The sequence below is a fragment of the Lygodium microphyllum genome, chromosome 7 (genome assembly GCF_053477565.2).
Source record: "Lygodium microphyllum isolate KBCC chromosome 7, Lygodium_microphyllum_v1.1.10, whole genome shotgun sequence".
In the NCBI taxonomy this organism is placed as follows: Eukaryota; Viridiplantae; Streptophyta; class Polypodiopsida; order Schizaeales; family Lygodiaceae; genus Lygodium; species Lygodium microphyllum.
In genome coordinates, this window is record NC_141141.1 from 101,375,941 (window position 1) to 101,402,019 (window position 26,079).

General features: G+C 41.7%; 1 protein-coding gene across 1 annotated transcript; it reads left to right on the plus strand.

Annotated features, from left to right (window-relative positions):
* Nucleotides 1–413: 413 nt before the first annotated feature.
* On the plus strand, nt 414–26,079 carry LOC148033765 (eukaryotic translation initiation factor 3 subunit B-like). The gene is made up of 11 exons (XM_087681754.1): nt 414–710; nt 22,546–22,780; nt 22,921–23,067; nt 23,150–23,278; nt 23,357–23,485; nt 23,583–23,666; nt 23,744–23,868; nt 23,954–24,152; nt 24,402–24,934; nt 25,063–25,171; nt 25,573–26,079. The coding sequence occupies exons 1-11, from the start codon at nt 565–567 to the stop codon at nt 25,918–25,920; spliced, it is 2,184 nt and encodes a 727-aa protein (XP_087537880.1). The 5' UTR covers nt 414–564; the 3' UTR covers nt 25,921–26,079.

Sequence of the window (26,079 nt, forward strand, 5' to 3'; positions counted from 1 at the left end):
CAAATAGACTAATTAGCCATCTATTCACAATTGCCATGTTTGCCATTAATATGTTGTCTTTCTTTCCTCCCACCAGATCCACCGTGCTGCCACAATTTGATGTCGTTTCAAGCTATTCTCGTGATGTTGTCGCCATTTTGCCTGTTACATTAAGCTAATAAGGTTTGTAATAGAGCTTCAAGCCTTAAAGTTAAGTTTTTAAAATCAAATTGTATTTCACTATTTAAAAAATCAAAAAGATATTTTAAATCTTTCCATAACTTGAAAAGTAATAAAAAAGATAATTAAAAAATGTTATATAGTTGCCCTTGTATAAAAGGCTCTCCGAGAAACACCCGATCAGAAATTTGGTCTCCCCATGGGTCACGACTAAAACCGCCTCACACATAATTTTGCTATTATGAAAATCTGGAGGAGAAAAAAAAAACACAAGATGTGTAAACCTAAAACCTCCTCGGAGAGCTGAGCTTCAAACTCATTTACCTTAGAATTTCTGTCTGCGTAAGGATTGGTTTGGAACGCCTCCCGCCCCCCTCTCTGTGTTCTTCCTCCGAGCTCGCGGCTATGGCGCAGCTCGCCGAGTCGCCGCAGGCTCCCCATCGCCTCGCCCCTGACCTGCAGGAGGATCGCATCCAGCTTAACATCGACTTCTCCCAAGTCAACCTCGACGACATTATCTTACCCCCCGGTGAAGATTTCGGGATCAAGAGGTGCGTGTGGCTGCCGTTTTCTCGATGCCAAATGTATGCATTTGGAAGGCGAAAGCTGTCCTTTTACTGCGCCTGAGGCTGTTTTTTTTTTCTGTCTAATGTATGCATTTGGAGGCGGAAAGTCTGTTTCGTGTTGTTGAGAGAGCATCCGGAATATTGTCATTCAGTTTGGCATCGCTCTTTGATATCAATCTCTAGCATAACCATGATCGTGGAGTAAACATAGGGCGATTATAAACGCAGAGATAGATGGTACGAGATACATCAAGTCTCTGCAATTGCTAGACAGAGACTGTAATGTGCTATGCTGTTTGTTGTTGCTGCTTGCTATAAATCTCTAGCATAACCATTGTTCATGAAAGTGGAACAATGAACGCAGAGATAGACAATACGGGCTACATCAAGTCTCTGCAATTGCTAGGGTACAGTGAGCTAGTTTCTTGCAATAGCACGAGTTCGTAATTTTCCATTGTGTATGTGTGCATGGAGGAGGGGAGCAGTGACTGAAAATTTAGTTTGCAAGTGGTACCTTGGCCAAGATACTTTGAGAGTTGTCTTACATGCTATTAGAGAAAGACTAAAAATGCAAGCAAGACAGTCTGCAGGAGAGAGAAAGATTGCAGCGATTGCAAATAGGAGAGAAAACTGTCAGGGCGGCAGCTGGAGCTTGCAAATGCAGTAGTTTGCTGGCGTGGCAGACTGTACGACATCAGTGCAGATGAACAGCAGTCAGTCGCTAGGCAGAAATAGTAGCAATCAGCATGTGGAGGGCTGTAAACAGGCGCTAGACTATAGGAAACAATGATGGATAGCAAGGGTTGAGATGTCCGTGATTGGGGTGTGGGTAGCAAGCTGGTAACAATTGAAACTTGCAAAAACGAGATTGTAAAAGAATGGAGGGCTGGCTGCCAATTTATAGAAAATTAGGTTTCTAGATTCTCTCCCACTTAACTTTCTCAATCCGCTTATCGTTTTAAGGTTTTGGCTAAAATAAGCCTAAAATAAGCATGTTTTGGGGCTGTTTAAGTGGCTAAGTGCATTTCTTAGCACAACACATATTACCATGGAGCTTGATTCATTTAATGCGTTTTGGTTGAAAGGACAACCTTAATTTCAATACTTAATATTAGAGGATGGGAGATTGATAGAGAGTTATGTTTCATGTTCACATTAATAAGGAAGCTAAGGTAGAGTTAGCAAGCGTGAAAGCATTGTTTATCTTAGCATCTAGCATGGTGTGACTAGAAGTGACAAGCATGCATTTCGTGGTTGATACGAGGGTCCAAGAATGTATGTCCATATGTGAGGGGCTCTTTATCTGTTATATTGATGCTTTTTGAGTGTCCCTAGAATCAGAAATGTGAAAGAACTCTTAATGATTTATCTAATATGCTTAGTTAAAATGATATTTAATTTTTGTATTCGTAGCATTGGGTGTGGTGACCATTGCAATGACAATGAAAGGTTCAACAATGGTCATGGAGTGAACAAGTGTATGGGTAATGTGGTGTGGTGCTAGGATACGTCGAAAGGAACCTTTAAAATGTGTGATTTTGAAGGTTTAATGGTCATTTTAAAATATTGCCTAGTATGTAGCTCACTTAAGTTATTAATATAACAAGAGTTATGTAAGATCTTGTATTTGATTTAGTTGATCTATTGAAAGCAAATATATGGTCTATTGTGTTAGAGGGATTTTAGATATATGCTTGTTATGTAGTTAAGCAATGGCTGCCATAGTATACAATCTAGTGTTCCTCCAATCTACGGGCTTGGTGTCTCTTAATAATCAACATTATGCAGATCTCAAGGCACCACTATCCATTGATGCACTTGAAGACTAGTTAATCAATGAGCTTGATTGTCTCTTAACAATACAAGGGAGGAGGCACTTGTGCTCTTTTGCAGTAATATTAAACTTCAATCCCATTGAGATTGATTGTAGGTGTAAAGAAGGATGAGATGAGCTAGTAGGCTTGACCACAATATCAATATTAACGTTGATGTTGTTGCTCAAATATTATGACATTTCATCGCGCTTTTGAACATTTGCAATAATATTATCAAAATCACATTGTAATTGAGTATAACAGTACATAGGGAACTAGAGGAGCTAGCGGATGTTGACCATTGACCAATGTCGAAGTTGCAACTTAAAAATTGTTGTCTGTCCTCTACACTTTGCAATTGACACTCCAGGTCTTAGGTATTCCGTAAAGCAAGATGGGTATTTTTTAATCTAAGTAGCAAATCACGTCTCAATTAAATTGATTGTGTCACTAGAATGAGACAAAAGCTTATCGATTTAATTAAACTATATGAATATTTGCTTGGTAATCATTGCAGCTGTAGTCAGGGATTTGTCAATAAACATGCAGTGGACAAGTGTATAGGCTTGTGCTTAATTTTGCTTAATAGTAAATCCAACAAGAAAAATTCACACACAATTAGATCTAGGGTGCTCTTGCACCACATATTAACACTTTTTAGCTCCAAAACTTCGTCTTTTTTGGTGTTTCTTTATATGTGAAGTATGCTTGGAATTGGTTATGAATGACTATATTTTGGTGATTTCTTGTGGCACGATTGATCCATGATTGCTCAATGATATTTTATACATATAAATGTACTTCAAGTCCCATAGGCAAAAAAAACACATATTGCACATGATTTATCATTGTATACAAAATCTAATGGATGCAGTCAAGAGGGATCATACTTGGGATTTTGTGAGGTTATCACTAGAAGGAAAGCAACTCGATGCAAGTGGATATATAAAGTCAGATAGAAGGCTAATGGTACACTTAAATGTAGCAAAGCAAGGTTGCTTGCCAAGGGGACTTTGGCTATGATAGAACATTTAATCTAGTTGTTAAGATGACTACAATTAGAACCATGATTCAATTGGCAACCGTATATAGATTGAAATTATAGCAAATGCATATTAAGAATACTCTCTTGAATGAAAGTCTAGGTGAGGAAGTTTATAAGCATAAAGCCCTAGATTAAAAATTGCTTAAACATACAAATTGCAATCAATCAATAGCAATCCATGGCTCTATAGGACTTCAAAATGAAATCATGGACCATGTGACATGTCACACGAATCATAGAAGTTGCTATCAAACATGTTCAAACTTCAATTCCATCTCTCTATAGGCCAACTTTGACTAGACAAGAAAACACAATTTGATTTCACATTTGAAAATCTTCAAGGATCAAAATTTCAATTTAGCTGTTTTCTATGTTTTAGCAACACTTGGATGTTTCTAACATTTCCTACCTGTAGGGAATGTATTTCTTGGCAACCATGTGCGTGAGCACTCTAGCTCTAGTTACGTGTGGCGTTTTTTTGTGCAAGTTGAATACTTGGGAAAGGAATACTAATGAAAGAGGTTCTAGCTAGGCATGTGCGAAATGCTCATCCTTGCTATGTAGTAAGAAGTGCTGTTGTAGATTATAGTGTGGGTTTGTTGAGAAACCCTTCACTTGTAGTTTTGCGTTTAGGATTTCACAGTGGATAGCCCCAAAAAGAGATGGGCGTCCATAGTGGAACACCACTCTAGATAGTTGATGCCCTTCCTTTGGGTGCCACCCTAGACAGTTTCTTGCCTATTTATAGGCTGTCTCTGTCACTCATTCTTCACGGTTGATTCATTCAATCCGTCACCTCTTCTCTCCAGCCTCTCCACTACCTTCACACCCCTTCAAGACATTGCGGTTCGTGGGTCATGGTTGTCTTCATTATCTTCCTTGTGCTACGGCACCTTTGTTCCCTTGTATCACATTCACTCCATGATTCTGATCTTCATCATTTCATTCATCAGAGTTTCTTCTCTTTTCTCTTCTCTTCTCAGTGTTTACCGAGTTCACTCGGTGTTCCTCCTCGCAAACTCTATTGTCTTGTTGGTACGTTGTCTTTTGACATGGTATTTGTCACAAGATTGTGACAACTATTACCTTTTTTCTGATTTCTTTATTACTACTTTATTTGGCTTTTCTTTTTGGAAGGATCCCTCTTGAAATCTAAATGCCTGAGTTGCATGGCCAGTATGTGAAACGGACAGGAATGTCCAGTGAGTCAAGACTGGACAGTTAAGGTCCAGTACAAGTCTGGAAGAGACTGATGGCACTGTAGATTGACAAGCCTAGAAGAGACTTGTGAAAGTGTATATGGACAAGTGTGTTGAAGAACTAGCCTGGAAGAGACTAGTTCAAAGCGAAGATGGACAAATCTGCAAGAGATTAGTCCATGTGGGGTCATCAGTGGAAATTCACTTGTAGTTGAGCTACATTGCAAATTTGGATGTAGCCATAGTCTGCAAAGATGGTCAGAAGACTAGTGGGGATACAATGGAAGCAGCTCCTAAAATTTAGGGAGTTACTATTTTTGGACCCTAGAATCTGTTCGTGTCATTATCTTCGTTTTTGCACGAGGATTAATTCTCTGGTTTGTGCCGAGGTCAAATTTTGCACCGATCATAGAGAATTTTAGACCGAAAGGTTGAAACAGGAAAATTGTTACGTGTATGCCATGTGTCACAATTTGGGCATAAATTCCCAAAAGAGAGAGAGAGAGGAGCACAAAAACGATTTTCAATGCATGAGGGGCAGATTGGAGCATGGAACTCATGGGGCTGAGGGCAGATTGCTGCAAATACATCAGCTATGGAGGGTACTTCTTGATCTTTGACTCATGTACAGAGGTTGAGCTTGCTCCTTCTAGGTCACTCTCTCCTTATCTGAGTAGATGGATTATGTACAGTGTTGTGGGCTGATCAGATGGATCATGTACAGTGTTGTGGGTTTATGGATAATTGCTGAGGCAAGAGCCTCTTAAACAGCTACTGGGTTTGCTAATTGCATTCCCAAGCATATACTTGTGTGGAAAACGCTGTTTTCTAGAGATTTCTCGTGTGAAATCTCATAGGATTCAAAGGGCAAGTGGCCCATAAGGTGCGGGAGCCCGCTGGCTACGCACACAAGTGATTGGTAGGTAAAATAGGGCCCAAAACAGGAAATTACAGCCTGCTGTATATTTTTGCAGGTTTAGGTTTTTGGACATTTTTGGTGTCTATTTGCTCCAGAAGCTTCAAGGAAGCTCCAGGGACACTGTACATGTATTTTGGAGCAGTTTAAAGACAAAAATCAAAAAATTCAGCATGCTGAATTTCTTACCAGGCACTTCATTGAGTGTGTTTAGGTGTATGGAGGCACCTATTGAGTAGGGATAATGACCAGGTCAAAGTTGTACTGCTTTTATGGTGTCGAAATCGGGTTGGAACTGTGTTTCCTTCTCCACTTTGTATAGGGACAGCTTGTAGACAGGTTATTGTGGGATTATCCCTTTGTTAATGAATAAAGAAATACCACAAGGGGCGCCTGACTTAGGGGCCAATAGGGTGTCTGTGTCGCAACAGGAGCATTCTAGCTTCCTGTATTTCTTCTTGGTTCTGTGTCTTTAAGTTCAGGTAAGGTGGGCGACTGTGAATTGGGTGAAAGCATTTATATATTTTGGTTGTACACTACCGCCCTTTCTAGTGAACAGGCCGGTTTCATGGTTCCATTGCCGGGGCATGAATCACTTTTTCCCTAAAGAGTGAGCCAGGGTCTATTTGGGTGTAGACACAGAATTGTGCATTATGGCTAATAGAAAGGAAGACACCAGAGAGGAAGCGTTTTCATCACAGGAGATCCTTGTTGTTCATGAGGTGGAAGAATCTTCTAGATCTCCACAGTTTGTTACTCCTCCTGTTATGGTTGAGCCACAAGTTCTTACGGCTTCTTCTATGGATGAAGACATTTTCAAGACTCAATTAGTTGCTGTTGTGAGTATGTTTACTCAAGTGATGCAGAATCCAAGGTTTTTGGCATTTTTGCAACTCTCTCTTCCTTTATAGCAAGTTGGGCAATCTACAAAGATTTTGGATCCAGTAGAGGTCCAGGATAAGGGTAAGCATGCTGCAGATTCAGTGGAAACACCAAGGCAGCTTGCGGAGTCAATGGAGACTCCAAGATTGGTTTTGACTGGTCCAGGAACAGGTGGCGGAAATGCTAGTTACACAGGCATTGCCAGTTCAATTCGCCACTTTATAGCAACCAAATGTTGGCTTAAATGGACAGGGAAGCAGTTTTTAGGCTTTACCACAGGTTTTCCCACCGGCCTCTGTACATCTTGGGTACTTTGGAGGTGGATCTGTATTTCAGAGTATGGCTGATTATGTGCCTGGAAACCAGATTTATGTACTAGGAACAGTGTTTGGGGGTACACAGGGTTTTATGCCAAACCCCATGTATGGCAATATAGGCATGCAGCCTGGATTTCAAGGAGTTCAGGGCAGTTTTGGCATGCCATAGGGCACTGTTGGTATGGCTGGTTATCAAAATCAGCAAGCAAGTATTGTGTCTACAAGCCCTGTAGTTAGTGGTCTGGCAACTTCCATGCCACCTGTTAGTGTTTCTATGTTACAGGCATATCTTACGTACCCTTTGATGGCTCATGAGAAGCCAAAGCCATACAAGGAAGGTGGTGCGGCCGTATAGTTTGACATCTTTCGAGGATTTGAAGATAGGACTAAGGCTCTCTCTTTCTTACAACAGTTTGATGCCGCATTTGCAAGAGGGAACTTTATAGAGCCTTCTAAGGTCCGGAAAGCTACCACCTTTCTTAAGAACAATGCTAGTCAGTGGTGGAGTACACTGTTGATGCAAGGACAGGCTCCTGCCACTTGGACTTACTTTAAGCAAGTATTTGCTTCTGCTTGGTTGACCAATGAATTTGAGATCGATGTTATGTCAGCTTGGCACAATTTGGATGCATCTAAATGCAAGGATCTGGAAGATTATAACAAGAAGTTTTGGGAGGCTTTGCTTCGAGTCACTTCTTACAGGGTTGTGCCATTGACCGAGCAAATAGAGAAATACTGCTGTGGGTTGCCCAAGGAACTCCGGAATTATTGTACAAAGACAAGGGTCACCACTTTGGCTCAGTTAATTGAGAATTTCAGCACAAAAAATGCATTATTCTTGGGACAGTCAAGTGGTTTTGGGAGCAGCATTAAACAAGACAAATCTGAGAAATTTTCAGCAGAGAAGCCATTTGGTAAACAGGTTTCTCAGATTTCTCAAAGCATAGGTAAACCTTGGTAGTTCAAGAAGAAGCCAACCAAGTTCTTTGGACAGCAGTCAAAGGACCAGAAGAAGCCTTTTGTGCGCAAGTCTCTTGAAGAGAAAAAGGCTTTAATGGCTGAGAGGAAGTGCTTTATCTGTGAGCAGACTGGTCATATTGCGTCTAATTGTCCGGACAAGAATAAGAGACCAGCTGATGATGATAAAGAGGACAGGAAAGGAAAGAAGCCCAAACCTTCAGCAGGTTTACTGCCAGATATGCTGGGAGACAAGCCACACTCGGATGCTAATGAGCTTTGCAGAGCTTGGGGTAAAGTTACGGATCAACATGTACTCATTTTCTTTGATCTTGGAGCTAAGGCAAACTTTATCTCACCAGAGTTGGCTTCTACTTTGGGCATCAGAGCAGATGAGATGGGTTACACAACAGAGGCAGGGTTGGCATGTCGTGGCCACTCAGAGTCTGTGACACCCATTCTTGGAAAGTTGCGTCTTCATATACAGTCTTATGTTGATGCAGAAGAATTTTATATCATGCCACTTGAAGGCTGTGATGTCTTGTTGGAAATGCCATGGATGTTCCGAAAGCATGGTGTGTTGCCATGGATGTTCAGAAAGCATGGTGTGTTGGATGCCTTTAACAAGACATTGACTTTGGAACCTAGGGGAAAGACTCATGTGCTTGATGTGAAGCTTAAAGGAGAGTCTGTACCTGTTGTATCGGCTTCTGCGATTACATCTGTAATAAAGAATCATCTTTCTGCGTACTTGATTTTTGCACGTGATGTCAAGGATAATGATGAGTCAAATTTCTCTATGTTAGATAGAGACAGGTCTGCTTTCTTGTCTCAGTTCAGTGATTGTTTTTTGACTCATTACCATCACAGTTGCCACCAGAGAGGTCTGAGGATCATGCGATAGATTTGGTGCCAAGCAGTAGCCACCAAATAGACCTTCGTATAGGGTTAGTGCAGCCCAACAGAAAGAGATATTGAGCTAGGTGAATGAGTTGTTAGAAAAAGGGCTGATTCAGCCAAGTTTATCTTCCTTTCGCTCACCAGTGCTCTTAGTGCCGAAGAAGGGTGGCTCTTGGCGCATGTGCATAGATTGTCGTGCGTTAAACAAGAGTGCCATCAAGAACAGGTTTCCCATTCCAAGAATTGACGACATCCTTGACTGTTTGGAAGGAGCGTCAATTTTCAACAGGATAGATTTGAAGAGTGGATACCATTAGATCGGGATTAAGCGAGAGGATGTGCATAAGACTGCATTTAGGACCATGTTTGGTCTCTATGAGTTCTTGGTAATGCCATTTGGACTGACTAATGCTCCTACTACGTTTAATCGAACGATGGACAGGATTTTTCGTCCATACAGGCACTTTGTTGGTACATTCTTTGATGACATGAATGTCTTTTCAAAGAATGAACATGAGCATAGAGAACACTTGAAAGCAGTCTTTGATGAGCTTCGTAGTAATAGGTTGCTTATCAATGGCAAGAAGAGAGTTCTTGGAAGAAATCCAGTTCCTGGGGCACATAGTGTCAAAGGATGGTGTCCGAATGGATCTTGATAAGGTTGAAGCAATTAGAACATGGCCAGATTTGAAGACTGTCCATGATGTTAGAAGCTTCCTGGGTTTGTGTTCTTACTACAAGAGGTTCATTCGCAATTTTGCAGAGATTGCTTCACCTTTACATGCTTTACAGAAGAAAGGAGTCTCTTTCCAGTGGACACAGAAAGAGATTTCAGCTTTTAATCTTCTTAAAGAAAAGATGACTTCTAGTCCAGTGATCATTGTGCCAGATCTTAGGAAGTCATTTGTTGTCCAATGTGATGCCTGTGGTAATAGCATTGGTGCAGTGCTAATGCAAGATGGTTGGGTAGTGGCTTATGAAAGTAGAATCTTGCGAGGGCCAGAGAAGACTATGCAGGTCTATGAGAAAGAATTGTTGGCTGTGATTCATGCGCTTTCTAGTTGGAAACACTACCTACTTCGGGCAGATTTTGTTGTCCAGACAGATCATCAAACATTGCATTATTTCTTAACTCAGACTAAGCTGTCAGAAAAGCATATGCGTTGGGCAAACTTTTTGTCAATGTTCCATTTTTAGATTGTGCATGTGGAAGGCAAAAAGAATGTTGTGGCTGATGCTTTGTCAAGGAAGCCACAAATTTCAGCTGTGTCAATTCCTTATCATCATGAGCTTGATGATATGAAGGAACAGTATGCTGATGATGAAGATTTTGCAAGGATCTTTGATCAGCTTGTCAATGGACAACATCATGAGCATTATCTTCTCAAGGATGGTTTCATGTTGATGCATGGTAGACTATGTGTGACTACGCCATTGAGACGGAAAGTTATGACAGAGAGTCATTCTCCACCGTATGTAGGGCATCGTGGTATTGATGCAACAGTCAAAGTAGTAGAGACATTCTTTTATTGGCCTACTTTGAGAAGAGACGTGGATGCTTTTGTGCGGCAGTGTTTGATTTGCCAGAAGGTCAAGTTTGACAGGCAAAAAGCACTAGGGCTTTTATAGCCATTGCCTATTCCAGATAAACCATGGGAAAACATAGCTATGGATTTTATCTTTGATCTTCCAAGGACACAGACAGGAAATGATGGGATATGAACTATTATTTGCAGGCTTAGCAAATAGGCTCATTTCATTCCTGTCAGGAAGAAGATAAAACCAGATCAGATGGCATGTTTGTTTGTGTGCAATGTCTTCAAGTATCATGGTATGCCACTGTCTATTGTCAGTGACCGTGATCCACGGATGACAAGTTTATTCTGGAGAGGCATATTTGAGAACATGGGCACAATGCTTAAGTTCTCATTGTCATTTTATCCACAGGCTAATGGACAGTCAGAAGAGGCAAATTCTACTATCTTGGATCTGTTTAAGTGCTATGTGTCAGAGCACAAGTCAAAGTGGGAGCAGTATTTGCCTTTGGTTGAGTATGCATACAATAATACTGTGCATTTGTCAACAGGTAAAGCCCCTTTGGAAATTGTTGAAGGTGGCAAAAAGGTTCCTCCCATTTTGCATACAAAGGATAAGATCTTTCAGGCAGATCAGTATGTGCAGAGTATGGATGAAATGTATTAGAAAGTTAAGCATGCCCTTGAAAGGACTCAGGCAAAGCAAAAGAAAGCTGTTGATCATCACCATCGTGAATTGTTATTTTCACTTGGTGATTGGGTACTGTTGCGGTTTGAAAAGGCACGCTTGAAGACGCGGAAAGGCAAGGAAAGTCTTTTCACTAAGCTTAGTATGCGATACTATGGGCCTTTTCAAGTAACAGAGAAGATTAGTGATGTCAGCTTAGGCTGAAATTGCGTGACAATTGGAAGATTCATAATACTTTCCATGTAAGTCTTCTTAGACCCTATGTGGGTGATGTGCCAGAAGATATGCCAGCTGAGGAACAGCCCGAAGATTCTTGTTCCAGAACAGGTAGTGGCACACAAGGAAAGGAAAGTGAAAGGCAAGGTTGCTAGAAGGTATTTGGTTAAGTTCAAGAACTATCCAGCTATAGATGCCAAGCGGATGGACAAAGGTGAACTTGCAGAGTCACCTAATGTGTTGGAACTTTACCTTGAAGCTTTTCTCTTGCAACCTACCTTGACCCCTTGTATCTCTAAGTTGAAATAGATTGTCAAAGTGACAATTGCTCAAGAAAGAAATTATGTACAGAAACAGATTTTGTACAGGTTAACACTTATTGTGTCCATATGGTTTTCTCAGTGCTAAAGAAGTAAGTATTACTTGCAAGAATACAGTTTTTACTTCTATTGAATTGAATACATGTTGTAACAATGGTTACTCGATCGGGCATGTATTCTGTGAATTGACTTAGTGGGGATATCATTTTGATGTACTGGCCACTAGATCTCTAGTCAGGGTGACGTGGAGTCATCAAATGAGAATCTGCCACTATGGGGATATCATTGTGGTGTACCGGCCACTATATCTAGAAACAGTGATGTGGAGTCACAAGATGATAGTTTGCCATGTTTTATAGTTGGAACATACATGTGTTAATAGTGTGTTCAGTACACAATGTTGACTGATAGCATGTATGTGTTGTACATGTGCTGCCAAGTGTAAGTTCACTGGGTTAGCTGGAAGCATGTATGACATTCATGCAAACAAGGACGTTTGCGATTTCGAGAGGGAGGTATGTCACAAGACCGTGTCAACTATTACCTTTTTACTGATTTTTTTATTGCTACTTTATTTGGTTTTTCTTTTTGGAAGGATCCCTCTTGAAATCTAAATGCCTGAGTTGCATGGCCAGTATGTGAAACGGACAGGAATGTCCAGTGAGTCAAGACTGGACAGTTAAGGTCCAGTACAAGTCTAGAAGAGACTGATGGCACTGTAGATTGACAAGCTTGGAAGAGACTTGTGAAAGTGTATATGGATAAGTGTGTTGAAGAACTAGCATGAAAGAGACTAGTTCAAAGTGAAGATGGACAAATCTGCAAGAGATTAGTCCATGTGGGGTCATTAGTGGAAATTCACTTTCAGTTGAGCTACATTGCAAATTTGGATGTAGCCATAGTCTGCAAAGATGGTCAGAAGACTAGTGGGGATACAATGGAAGTAGCTCCTAAAATTTAGGGAGTTACTATTTTTGGACCCCAAAATCTGTTCGCGTCATTATCTTCGTTTTTGCACGAGGATTAATTCTCTGGTCTGTGCCGAGGTCAAATTTTGCACCGATCATAGAGAATTTTAGACCGAAAGGTTTAAGCAGGAAAATTGTTACGTGTATGCCATGTGTCACAATTTGGGCATAAATTCCCAAAAGAGAGAGAGAGTAGCACAAAAACGATTTTCAATGCATGAGGGGCAGATTGGAGCATGGAACTTATGGGGTTGAGGGCAGATTGCTGCAAATACATCAGCTATGGAGGGTACTTCTTCATCTTTGACTCATGTACAGAGGTTGAGCTTGCTCCTTCTAGGTCACTCTCTCCTTATCTGAGTAGATGGATTATGTACAGTGTTGTGGGCTGATCAGATGGATCATGTACAGTGTTGTGGGTTTATGCATAATTGCTGAGGCAAGAGCCTCTTGAACAGGTACAAGGTTTGCTAATTGCATTCCCAAGCAGATACTTGTGTGGAAAACGCTGTTTTCCTGAGATTTCTCGTGTGAAATTTCACAAGATTCAAAGGGCAAGTGGCCCATAAGGTGGGGAGCCCGCTGGCTACGCATACAAGTGATTGGGAGGTGAAACAGGGCCCAAAACAGGAAATTACAGCCTGCTGTATATCCGCAAGGGGCTCTTGACTTAGGGGCCAACAGGGTGTCTGTGTCGCAACAGGAGCATTCTAGCTTCCTGTATTTCTTCTTGGTTCTGTGTCTTTAAGTTTAGGTAAAGTGGGCGATTGTGAATTGGGTGAAAGCATTTATATATTTTGGTTTTACACCACCGCCCTTTCCAGTGAACATGCCGGTTTCAGTATTAGAGCTGGATTTGCCCAAATAGTGGCAAAGATCCTCCACTCCAGTGAAGGCAAATACCGGTGGCGGGTTCGGTATCCACTTCTCTTCTTTTTCCGTTGTATCAACATTCTAATTGGTGGTTGCTCCCTTTTGTGTTTGCTATTTTTCAGCCTGTGTCGAGGGCTGTTGCCGGCTCCACCTCCCGGTTTGCTGGCGGCTGTTCTCTGTTGTTGGCGGCTCTGCCAGATTGTTGGCGGCTCCTCCCTGTTGGTGGTGGCTCAACTAGGGTGTTGGCGGCTGTTCTCTGTTGTTGGCGGCTAAGCAAGACTCTTGGCGGCTGTTCTCTGCAACCAACGGCTCAACCAGTTTGTTGGTGGCTATTCTCTACATCCCGACAGCTTCCCCATACTGTTATACCCTATGTTTTTCTACTGGTTGCAACCTCTTACTGCTGGTAGCATCCTCCTCCCATTGATCGTTCACTTCTAGCCCTTGCACTGCCCTCACACCCCTTGAGGCGGACATTGCAGTTCATGGTTTGTGGCTGACCTCTTCCTTCTTCAGCAAGGTACACTGGTACCCATGGCTTCTTCCCCAACAAATGACCACTCTATTGGGTGTTCCTATTGCGGCAAGAACGGTCATTCCATCGATGACTGTCGACTTCGACCTTTGCTCCCCACCCCTCGGAGTATATGCGTCTTCCACTAGGCACTCCTTGTGGCACCTCTTCTTTTTGGGCCACAGAGATCGTTTTGCATCGACTATCGGAGTATTATGCTCAAGGCAATAAGCCGCAACCGATGCGCACTAAGTTCTTTTGAGCACACGAAGGCTCTAAGACCTTACGAGGCGATAAGCCCTCTTGGAGATAACCCCACTGCGTGGAGGTTTCCCCCACCCACTTCCGGGTACAGTGGCTTCCACGGTTCACATCTCCTCCATAGCCTACTCTCCTGAGAATTTGCGACTATTCTCCACGCTTGGCTCATCCTAAGCCTCCTCCTTCTCCACTCTCTTCCACTCAGGTTCGAGAGGCCACTTTTGGGTGCTTTTTGACTTCTTTCGAGCCCCAGATGCCTTCTTTGGCATGCTCGGCATCACTTCCTTTATCATCTGATACTTTGCAGTCTGTGAGCCATGAGTTTACCGAGGGCTTCTAGTTATTCTTCGGCTTCAGAGGAGGATCGTATTTCTATTTCTTTCGATTCAGAGAGGGACCCTATGTGTCTAAAGTTCTTCACACACTACGATCTTTCATCTTTGAGGAGTGGCTCTCCTTTGAGCAGTCATTTGATCTAGAGGATCTACCTAGATTGGGGCCCTTGGGTCTTTAGCAGCGACTTGGTGGCTAGGCCTTCGTATTCCTTCCAACATGGAGTCATGGAGCTAGTGGCATCTCTCCTTATGTTGAGTTTCGGGTTCTATAGCTTATCTAGTCTCTTGACTATCTTCAAAGGTCTCCTTTGAAGTGGTATTCTCAGATTACAAGGTGGATCTGCTTCGTTTCTTGGTCAGCATGGAGCCAATTCTTGAGATCGAGTATGGATGTATCCTTGTGGTTCTCGGCACCAAACAAAGTCCGACATTTCTCCTATGCATTGCATGTGTTCATCATCCTTGTACTAGGGCGCTTGGGCAAGTGAACAATTTCCCCACGAGACACTGTCCAAGTGGTGCCTGCTGCATGAGCATTCTTCAGCATGTAGCATTGCATCTCCACCTCTCTCCTCTTGTTCCCCTTCTTTGGGCTTGAGAGGGGTGTTGAGAAACCCTTCATCTGTAGTTTTGCGTTTTGAGTATGGGTGTATCCTTATGCTTCTTGGCACCACACATAGTCCGACATTTCTCCTATGCATTGCATGTTTTTATCATCCTTGTACTAGGGCGCTTGGGCAATTGAACAATTTTCCCATGAGGGACACTGTCCAAGTGGCACTTGCTGCATGAGGATTCTTCAGCATGTAGCATTGCATCTCCACCTCTCTCCTCTTGTTCCCCTTCTTTGGGCCTGAGAGAGGTGTTGAGAAACCCTTCACCTGTAGTTTTGCGTTTTGCGTTTTGCGTTTTGCGTTTAGGGTTTCGTGATTTGTGTTTAGGATTTCATAGTGGACAGCCTTAGAAATGGGCTGGGCACCCACAGTGGAGCACCACCCTAGACAACCGGTGCCTCCTTTTCGGGCGCCACCCTAGATAGTCTCTTGCCTATTTATAGACTACCTCTGTCATTCATTCTTCACGATCGATTCATTCAGTTCGTCACCTCTTCTCTCTAGCCTCTCCACTACCCTCACACCCCTTCAAGAGGACATTGCAGTTCGTGGTTCGTAGTTGTCTTCATCATCTTCCTTGTGCTATGGCACCCTTGTTCCCTTGTATCACATTCACTCCATGATTCAGATCTTCATCATTCCTTTCATCAAAGTTTATTCTCTTTTCTCTTCTCTTCTCAGTGTTTATTGAGCTCACTCTGTGTTCCTTCCCGCAAACCCTATTGTTTCTTTGGAATGTTGTCTTTTGACAGGGTTGCCATCTAAGGTGCAAGTTTCTCATTAGTACTTGGATCCATGAGCAATAGGATGAAAAATGGCATAGGATGAAGTGCAACAGTGGAAGTTAAACCTAGTTTGCAGCAAGTTGATTGACAACAAATCCAATTTCCACAAGAGCATTAGCTGCTGCCACTCGGTTATATCCTAGTAAGATTGCTAAAGTTGAAGCCTAAAGCATAGCAGTTCAAACAAAGCTTTCTTTGTGATCGAGGGTTTTGAAGGCAATGAATAATGGAAGCAAAGTAGTAGAATAGGCAAAATGAAAGCTATTCTCGAATGTGTGCACAGGTGACAATTGAGCAGTGTAGGAACATGCATTGATTGAAATGAAGATTGTATGAGTAGGAAATTTTATACAAGAAATGCTCAAAAGTCAAGGTAACTCTGAAAATTGTGAGTATATGTGCTGTGGCTGGGCTCCCATACACTAAAGCGGCACCAAAGAAAATGTCCTTGTGCCCCTAAACGATTGAGACACTTTGATGTTTGTCTAGAACCTTGGTTCAATTTGAAAAACTCTAGTTTTTAACAACATTTAATGAGTATGGTGGTTGATGTGTTTGATTTAGTCTCTTGTTTGTTGTTGAGCTTCGAGGGAGTGCGAGGATCGAGACACGTAGTGCTTGCTAGTAGTAGAGTGAGTGAGAGTGTAGAGTAGCGAGGAGAGAGAGCACAACTTGTGGGTACAATGACGAGTGTATCTCTTTACGTTTATATATATATATATATATATATATATATATATGAGAGTATAAGTGTGCTAAGGGTGTGGTCACACCCGAGCACATATAAAAGGCACAAGGGCCCTTTATTCCCAACCAGCTCTCACCGAAAGGCAATGTGCCTTAAGAGAAGAAAACAATCAACTAAGTCTAGGTATGTACAAAGCTGAAATACATATATCTATCCAACTCCCATCATTTGTCGGCAATGAGCAAACTGCCTTGTTGGAAGACCCTTCGTGAGAAGCTCTACATGATTATCATCTGTATGTACTTTGACAAGCTCAATGCTCTTGCTATCAAGTACATCTCTACTGATGGGATTCTGTGCTAGCATATTAGCACTCTGACTATCACAATGGAGAACAGGTAACTCGGTAATGCTAAGCTCTCCCACCAGACGCGAAAGCCATAAAGCCTCCTTGCATGTCTCAGTGGCAGCCACATACTCTGCCTCTGTTGTAGACAATGCAATACACTTTTGTAGCTTGGAGATCCAAGAGACTGCTCCTCTTGTGAAGGTAGAAAAGTGGACTTTTTGCAATTCGCATGATCAGTATAGTCTGCATCCGTAAAGCCAATGACAGATGCCTTTTGCTTTCCAAAGCAGATGCATAAATCCTTTGTGCCTTTCAGGTATCTCATAATACCTTTCACTGCTTCCCAATGCTTTTTACCAGGGTTTGCCATGCACGTGCTAACCACTCCCACTTCAAAGGCAATGTCAGGATGTGTAGCAACCCCAACATACATCAAACTGCCAATAGTTGAATCATATGGTATCTTGGCCATTTCAGCCTTCTCATCATTAGATGTAGGGCTGTCCTCTGCAGCGAGTTTCACATATGGAGGCAATGGAACCCCAATTGTTTTCACCCTCTCCATATTGAAATGTTGCAAAACCTTGGAGAGATAGATAGAGTAATCCTTTTGACCTATCTCAGAGTATTCGCATGCCAAGAATGTGATTTGCATCACCAAGATCCTTCATGTCAAAGTTGTCATGAAGACTTTGCTTTAGTGAGTCCAAGGCATGAGTATCCTTGCCAGCAATCAACATGCCATCAACATACAAAACCAAGATAATTAGGCTGCCATTTGCTGCCTTCTTGGTGTACAAGCAGTGATCCACTTGACTTCTATGAAAACCTTGAGATTGCATAAATGTATCAAACTTATGATACCATTCTCTTGGTGCTTGTTCCAGCCCGTACAAACTCTTTTTGAGTTTACATACCATCTTCTCTTTCTCTTTTTCCACAAATCCTTTAGGTTGTTGTATATATATGTCTTCATGCAGATCACCATGTAAGAATGCGGTCTTTACATTCATTTGTATGAGCTCCATATCTTCAGCTGCAACAAAGCCCAAAATGGTTCTCAATGTAGTCATCTTGACTACAGGAGAGAAGATCTCATCGAATTCAACTCCATGTTCTTGCTTATACCCCTTCACAACCAATCTTGCTTTGTACTTTGGTGAGGAACCATAAGTGACCTTCATCTTGTAAACCCATTTGTATGGAAGGATTTTTTGCCCTTTAGGCAATTGCACCAAGTCCTAAGTGTCATTTTTCTCAAGAGATTCCATTTTTGACAACATGGCTTTATATCAATTTCTTGCTGTCCTGTCTATCCATTGCTTCCTTGAAGCAAGATGGTTCACCACAGTCTGTCAACATGACATAATCAGCCACATTGTTTGCACTAGGAACAAATCTATTAGGGTGTCTAGTAGCCCTAGACGATTGCTTAACCCAATGATCATTGTTTGTTGGCTGTTGAGCATTTTCAGCTTGCTGTCTTGGCATTTCAGCCTGCGAATCAGCATTAATAGCTTGTTGTCCTGGTTGTTCTTACACATCTAGTGGCCTGTTTGGTGATCGATTAATCAAGTGTACGGCTATCATAACAGCCTCTGCCCAAAAACCATGGGGTAATGCAGCATGAGACAACATCATACGGACCTTATCCTGAATGGTCCGATTCATACGCTTTGCAACTCCATTTTGGGGTGGATTATGAGGGGCAGTGAGCTCCCACTTTATCCCTTTGCTATCACAAAATGCTTGAAAGGCTTTGGACACATATTCCCCACCATTGTCAGAGTGAGGACACTTAAGTGTCTTATCAGCCTGATTCTCAACCAATGCCAATAAATTTTTAAACCTATCAAACACTTCATCCTTGCTACGAATAGAGTAAACCCATACCTACCGTGTAGCATAATCAACAAAGGTGACATAATATTTCTTTCTCCTAAAGATAACCTTGGCATCTGACATATATCGGAACGTATTAAGTCTAGAGGAGAAGATTTCAGCGAAAGAGACTTCTTAATCAAACCTGTCCTTATTTCTAGCAACCTTCAACCTATCAATAGCTAACTGAATATCCTCTAGTCTTCTCTCCAATTGCCGGATCCGAAGAGCTAAGAGCTCCTCTCTTGTCAAATCCTCCTGCCAAGGTAAAACTAACCAAGTCAAAGCACAAGTCTCAGTCGGCATAACCGGTTGCTCCAAAGCAGTATCTTGTTTCTGGGAATCACATTTACTGGAAAGCAGTGTCTTGTTGCCAATCATCACTGCCAGAAAGCAGTGTCGTGCTGCTGCATACTCAGAGAAACAAGCTATTGTAAGCGAAAGTTGAGTCATAAAATCTGGGAGGTTCAGACATCAGCATGTTAAGATCTATCCAATCATCAATTTTTATCAGATGTGATGAGACCTCGATCAGATTGTCACTTAGAACTTTTGGTAACATTCTATTTATACTCAAGTTAAAGCTGAATAGGAATCCTAAGTATAAAGGTTAGGACTAAGGACTGATTTGAAGAGGTTTCCACATTGTGATAACCTTTTTTCGGAGACGTCTGTGCATGTTTACCATAAATACAATGATCACAATGCTCAAAATCAGCATAATGAAGACAAGGTAAGTAACCCAAACGAGAAAGCAATTTCATTCTAGTTTGACTCATGTGTCTTAACGAGCCATGTCACAAAGAAACACTTGGCTGCTCGGTCACGGCAACAATATGATCACTCACATTAGATACATGGAGAAGATGCAAGGTATCACTTTTACAACCTTTGGTAATCACTCTGGATCCCTTACAGATCTTCTATTTCCCATCACCAAAGGTGGTATAAAATCCATCATCATCTAGTTGCCTTGTGCTAATCAAACTCTTCTTGAGCTGAGGTACATGCTGTACATGTTGAAGTGTGAAGACAGAACCATGTTGAAACTGCAATTGCACATTGCCAATACCTGCAATGTCACATGCATAGTTGTTCCCAAGATGAACAACACCATGCCGACTCCTTGTATAATTAGAAAACCACTTAGAATGAGGGGTGACATGAAAAGCACCTGAATCTAGAATCCATGTATGCATGTCATCATTCGTATCTGCAAGTAAAGCATGTGTACTAAAGTGTGAAGAGACCAAGAGTACGTCATTCCCATTGTCACTATCATGAGTGACTACATTCACCTCTTCAATGACTCTCTTTCTTCTCTTCCTTGCTATCATCTGTCTTCTTGCCCTTTCCTTTTTCTTTCTTCCATTTGTAGTAGTCATGTTTAAAGTGATCTTTCTCGCCACAATGATGGCATTCAACATCCTTGCCACGTGATTTACTGTGTCCCTTGCTATCAGATTTGCCTTTTTGCTGTGATCTGCCCCTAGTATGCAAAGCGTTGGAAGATTTACTGGATGCATTTTTTTGCCGATGCATTTTTTCCATGAGTAGAGCACTCTCTACATCAACATACAAAAGAATCGCATTAGAATTGCTCATGGTAGTCTTGAATGTATCCCAAATCTCTGGCAGAGTGCAAAGCAAGAACATAGCCTTCAATTCTTCATCAATCAAGAATTTCAAGGCAACCAGCTGGCTGGAAATGGAGTTAAATTCACTCAAGTGACTTGACATTGCTGTACCCTCTTTCATATGCAAATCCATAAGCTTTTTCAGCCAATACACTTGGCTTGCGGCACCCTTTTGTGCATACAATTCTTTCAGTCGAGTCCAAATAGCATATGCAGAATCCAAACCTTCAATGTTAAACAACAAGGCATAAAAAATCGATAGCTTGATGGTTGAACGTGCAAGCTTATCTAACTCATCCTAGTCTTCCTGTTCCATATTTGCGGGCCTTGTCCCTTTGGTCTTAATCGGCTTTGCTTGCTTCTTCTGCGACAGGATATTGTAGCACAGTTTTTGCTAGATTGCAAAGTTATGTGCTCCTTCAAGCTTCTTAATGTGCACGAGATTACTGCTATCACTGCTGCCAGCCATGATTTTCAGCCCAAATGTGACCAAAAAATTCAGCAAATGCAGGCCCAAACTGTCACACAAGTGACCAAGGTACAAACAAGTACCAACCAGCAATAAATAACCACGTAGAAGTAGAAATTTCAGATCTGAAAATAAAATTTCAGAAGCATTAAACCTTGTGCTACAGCACTCCACAACTGATTATAGCTGTTCCAAGGACAAATACATCACATTACATGAGAAGTCCCAAATTTTAGGTGCAATTTCTGTTATACATACACCCATGGGCACAAAATTTGACACACGGTCAAAAGGCCCAAAATTTTTGTGCTCAAAGCATCAACCATACATCTGCACTGTTTTTGACATGCATAGAATAGATCAATTTTGCGAAAATAGAGCAATGTCAGCAAAATTCCCAAAATTTTCCAAGTGCTAGATGTCCAAATTGCATGGAATTAAACCCGCATGTACATAAAGTTACGAAATGGTGCACAAATTTTGCCCAAACAGCAAAAGCCCCAAATTGCACGGGGTCCAATGTGCATCAATGTCGAGAAAATGGGTAAATTTCAGCCCAAATCTTGCATATACATGAAAAGCCCCAAATGTTTGAGGCAAAATGTCAGAAATTCCTGCAATTTTTGAGGTAAATGGTCTTGTTTTGCATCACAATCCCCAAATCTGAGAAAAGCCCCAAATTTTCGGGCCAAGATTGCACAAATTTGAACTTTGTGCTTATGTGCTTGAACACTCCGTAGTGGAAGAGGAAAAATTGCAAGAATTTGGCCAAAATGGCAAAAAAGGGAGTTCATCTGTTGGACTTGTTGCGTTGACTTGTCAATGTGTCGTCAGCTCGCTTCGTCCGGTCGAGTGTCCATACCTGTGCTTGGTCGTTGTCAATCAACTTGTGGTCACGCAATCTTGTCGCCTGCCACACATGCCCGTCAGTCACGTGGCCACCGTATCCTGTCCGCTTGGCAATGCGTCAGCTGCTTGACCCGTCGCGCAGGTTGCCTGTTCTCCAGCAGCAACTTTAGCAGTCACGATTGTTGCCCTGTCGACCTGCAGCAACTGTCGCGTGTCGCACTCTCCTACACTTGTCGACTACCTCTCCTGCACACGAGCTTGCCTTTGACTTGTCTCGCCTACCTGCTCGTGACATGGAATTGTCGCCTCCTAACCCAGTTGACGTCTCAAGAAGCGTGCACTCCTTGCCTGCTCTGATACCAGTTTGTTGAGCTCAGAGGGAGCGCGAGGATTGAGACATGCTGAGAGAGAGAGAGAGTGTGTAGAGTAGCAAGGAGAGTGAGCATGACTTGTGGGTACAATGACGAGTGTAGCTCTTTAGATATATATATATATATATATATATATATATATATATATATATATATATATATATATATATATATATATATAGGAAGGCTTTAACAAGCACGATTTCCGTGCTGTTGGGCGGGTTTGTGGCCCATGTGTGTGTTACACTCCTTGGATACTTTGTTGAGAAATATTGAGTGAGAGTTCATGCTATGCCAACAACTCAGTGTACAAGTTGGCCACATGTTTGCTTAGAGAGATTTCTTCATCTTGCTAAGTTCTTAGTATTTGACGTCTTTGGTTCTATTGAATATTTATATACCCCCTTTTACTCAAGTAATTTTGTTCCTTGGTGCAGTGATGATGAAGAAGAAGAAGAGGAGATAAACGAATTTGAATCTGGATTTGGGAATGTGATTGTTGTTGATAATTTGCCAGTAGTTGCTCCAGAAAAGTATGAGAAGCTTGAGGGTGTGGTTCGGAAGATTTTTGGTCAAATTGGAGTTATTAGAGAGCATGGCCTTTGGATGCCCAAGGATGAAGAAACTGAAAAGACTAAAGGCTATGCTTTTATAGAGTACACAACGCCTCAGGTCTAGCTGGACTCTCAGATGCGAATGCCAATTTGTGGATTGTTGTTTGATTTCTGTTTGTGTGGTATACATAGAAGTCCAGGTTTGGATCATACATTTGGTCTTTGAACTTATAATTTATACAAATTTCATGCTTTCAGGAGGCTCAAACAGCTAGAGAACAAACTAATGGCTACAAATTGGATAAGTCCCATGTTTTTGCAGTCAACATGTTTGATGAATTTGACAAGTATATGAAAGTGCCAGATGAATGGGCACCGCCAGAAGTCAAGCCTTATACTCCTGGGGTATGCATGTAGCTACTTTTGCAGGTGCATCTGTACCATTCTAGAGAGCAGTATGATCTCATCCTGGTTTATGTGTATGCAGGAAAATCTTTTAACTTGGCTGACGGATGAACGAGGTCGAGACCAGTTTGTCGTCCGGTTTGGATCAGAGACTGAAGTTTATTGGAATGATGCCAGACTAGGGAAACCCGACCCTGTTTACCACCGTTCTGTAAGTTGAATTTTCTGCAGTTTAGATAGTTGTAGCAAAGGAACATGTTGTATATTGACAACCGGATTTTTGCAACAGTTTTGGACAGAGAGCTTTGTGCAATGGTCTCCCCTTGGGTCTTACCTTGCCACAATTCATAGACAAGGTGCAGCTATATGGGGTGGTGCCCAGACCTTTAACCGAATAATGCGATACATTCATCCTCAAGTATGACTCATCGTCTCTGGTTTATGGTTTGTAAGTTGGGAATGTTGCTGAATATGAATGCTGGCTCTTGTATCAATTCTGTGATCTGCTTTTTCAGGTTAGGCTGATTGACTTCTCTCCAGGAGAGAAATATATTGTGACATATAGTAGTCATGAACCAAGCAACCCCAGAGATACACAGGTTATTGATGAATTTTATTTGTTCTTTGGAAAACTGCCTGCACAAGTGTTTACTGATGTCTAGATATGTTTATCCAGAGGGTGACACTTAATATTTATGACGTGAGGACTGGGAAAGTGCTTAGAGAATTCAAGGGAAGTGCAGATGATTTTGCAACTGGTGGAACAGGGGGTGTGGCAGGTGTCTCTTGGCCAGTGTTCAGGTATAGTTATTCTCTGCTTATTCTCTGTTTCTCTGTTATCATTTTAAGTTAACTGAGATTGTTGGAGGCTTTCTTTCTGCTGCAGATGGGCAGGGGGCAGAGATGATAATTATTTTGCTCGGATAGGCAAGAATGCAATCAGTGTGTATGAGACTGAGACCATGAGTCTTCTCGATAAGAAATCTTTGAGAGTAGACAATGTTGTGGACTTTAGTTGGTCCCCCACAGACTCTATCCTGGCTTTATTTGTTCCTGAAGGAAATGGAGGAAATCAGCCTGCTAGAGTGAGTGCATTTGGTCTTATGCGGTCTTATGCTAAACTTTCATAAGATGCATCGTTTCTAGAAGTCGTAATTGTTGTGCCTTCCTATTATGAATGGTAGTTTTTTGTGTTATGCACCATTTTTTTCTTCTAGCTCATTGCTACTGTGTTGAGCAGGGTGTCCCCTTTATCTTTATAATCGACAATAGTGTAGTTTTGGAGTGTCTCCACTGGACTTGCTGCTTTAACTGGCTATTGCATAATTTGACAGGTAAGTCTAGTGCAGATCCCCAGTAGGGAGGAGCTCAGACAAAAGAACTTGTTCAGTGTCAGTGATTGCAAAATGTACTGGCAAAGCAATGGGGATTATCTGGCCGTGAAAGTAGATAGGTACACAAAAACAAAAAAGAGTACGTACACTGGATTTGAGCTGTTCAGAATCAAGGAGAGAGACATTCCAATTGAGGTTTTGGAACTGGAAAACAAAAATGACAAAATTATTGCATTTGCATGGGAGCCTAAAGGTCACAGATTTGCCATCATTCACGGAGATGGACCTAGGCCAGATGTTACGTTCTACTCTATGAAAAGTCCAAACAATGTGGGGCGAGTAACAAAATTGACAACTTTGAAGGGTAAGCAAGCAAATGCCCTTTATTGGTCTCCAATTGGGCGATTTATTGTTTTGGCTGGACTGAAGGCGTACAATGGGCAGTTAGAGTTCTACAATGTTGATGAATTGGAAACAATGGCCACAGCTGACCACTTCATGGCCACAGATGTAGATTGGGATCCAACAGGAAGGTAATGATTTTTAGAACTCTCATGGTTTTGGTTCACAGGATATAGGAAAATATAGTAGATTATAGAACAGTTACCATTTTACTTCTAAGTAGTGTGATCTTTAATCATTTGCATTTGCTTGTAATCAGGTTCGTGTCAACGTCAGTCACATCTGTACATCAAATTGAGAATGGTTTCAATATCTGGTCTTTCAGTGGCAAATTGCTTTATCGACTTCCTAGGGATAGGTTTTTCCAGGTAAGGAGAATGGGTTGAATTTATCCAGCTGACTTATGCCTTGGAGTAGTACATTATGTGTTTCCATTTAGTGGAAGCTGGTGTTTCGATTTAACATATATGTGCAATGCAAATTGGAGTTGACCTGAATTGCTATGAAGTTTTAAGTGTTGCTAGAGCAGTATGGGTTGAATTTATACCCACTGACTTATGCCTGGAGTAGTGGATTACGTGTTTTATATAACAGAAGCTGGTGTTTAGAATTAAAAGATATATGCAGTGCAAATTGGAGTTGAGAGGAATTGTTATGGAGTTTTAAGTGTTTGGAAGCTGCTGTTTGGAAGTAATAGTTATATGCAGTGAAAATTGGAGCTGACATGAATTGCTATTGAGTTTTAAGTGTGGCCTGTTCTTGCATGCAGTTCTTATGGCGTCCTCGCCCTCCATCACTGCTTAGTGCCGAGAAAGAGGAAGAGATAGTTAAGAATCTGAAAAAGTACAGCAAAAAGTATGAAATTGATGATGCCGATGCCTCACTTGCGATAAGTGCAGCAGACCTTGAGCATAGGAGGAAGATAGAAGATGAATGGAAGGCTTGGGTGGCTGAATGGAAGCTTCTTCATGAAGAAGAAAAACCTTTGCGGATGGAGCTACGTGATGGCGAGGCTAGTGATGAGGAGGAGGAACTTGAAGCTGAGGAGGTGGAAGTTGAAGATATCTTGAACATTGATGAAGAAATAGTACCCTTTGGTTTTGAACAACTAGACTGACTGGCTTAGATTTCATCAACAAATATTCTTCTTTGTTGATAATTTTCCTCCAAAATGAGGTCTGTTACTACATCAGTCACGATGAATGTTTGAAAGAGGGAGCTGAATTTGTATTGTTTTTTTTTTGATCCTTCACCCAACATAGTGTTCCTCCACAAA

Coding starts and splice junctions, on each gene's coding strand:
- LOC148033765 (XM_087681754.1), top strand. CDS start 565: ATGGCGCAGCTCGCCGAGTCGCCGCAGGCTCCCCATCGCCTCGCCCCT. Junction 711..22,545: donor GAAGATTTCGGGATCAAGAG/GTGCGTGTGGCT, acceptor TCCTTGGTGCAG/TGATGATGAAGAAGAAGAAG. Junction 24,935..25,062: donor GATTGGGATCCAACAGGAAG/GTAATGATTTTT, acceptor GCTTGTAATCAG/GTTCGTGTCAACGTCAGTCA.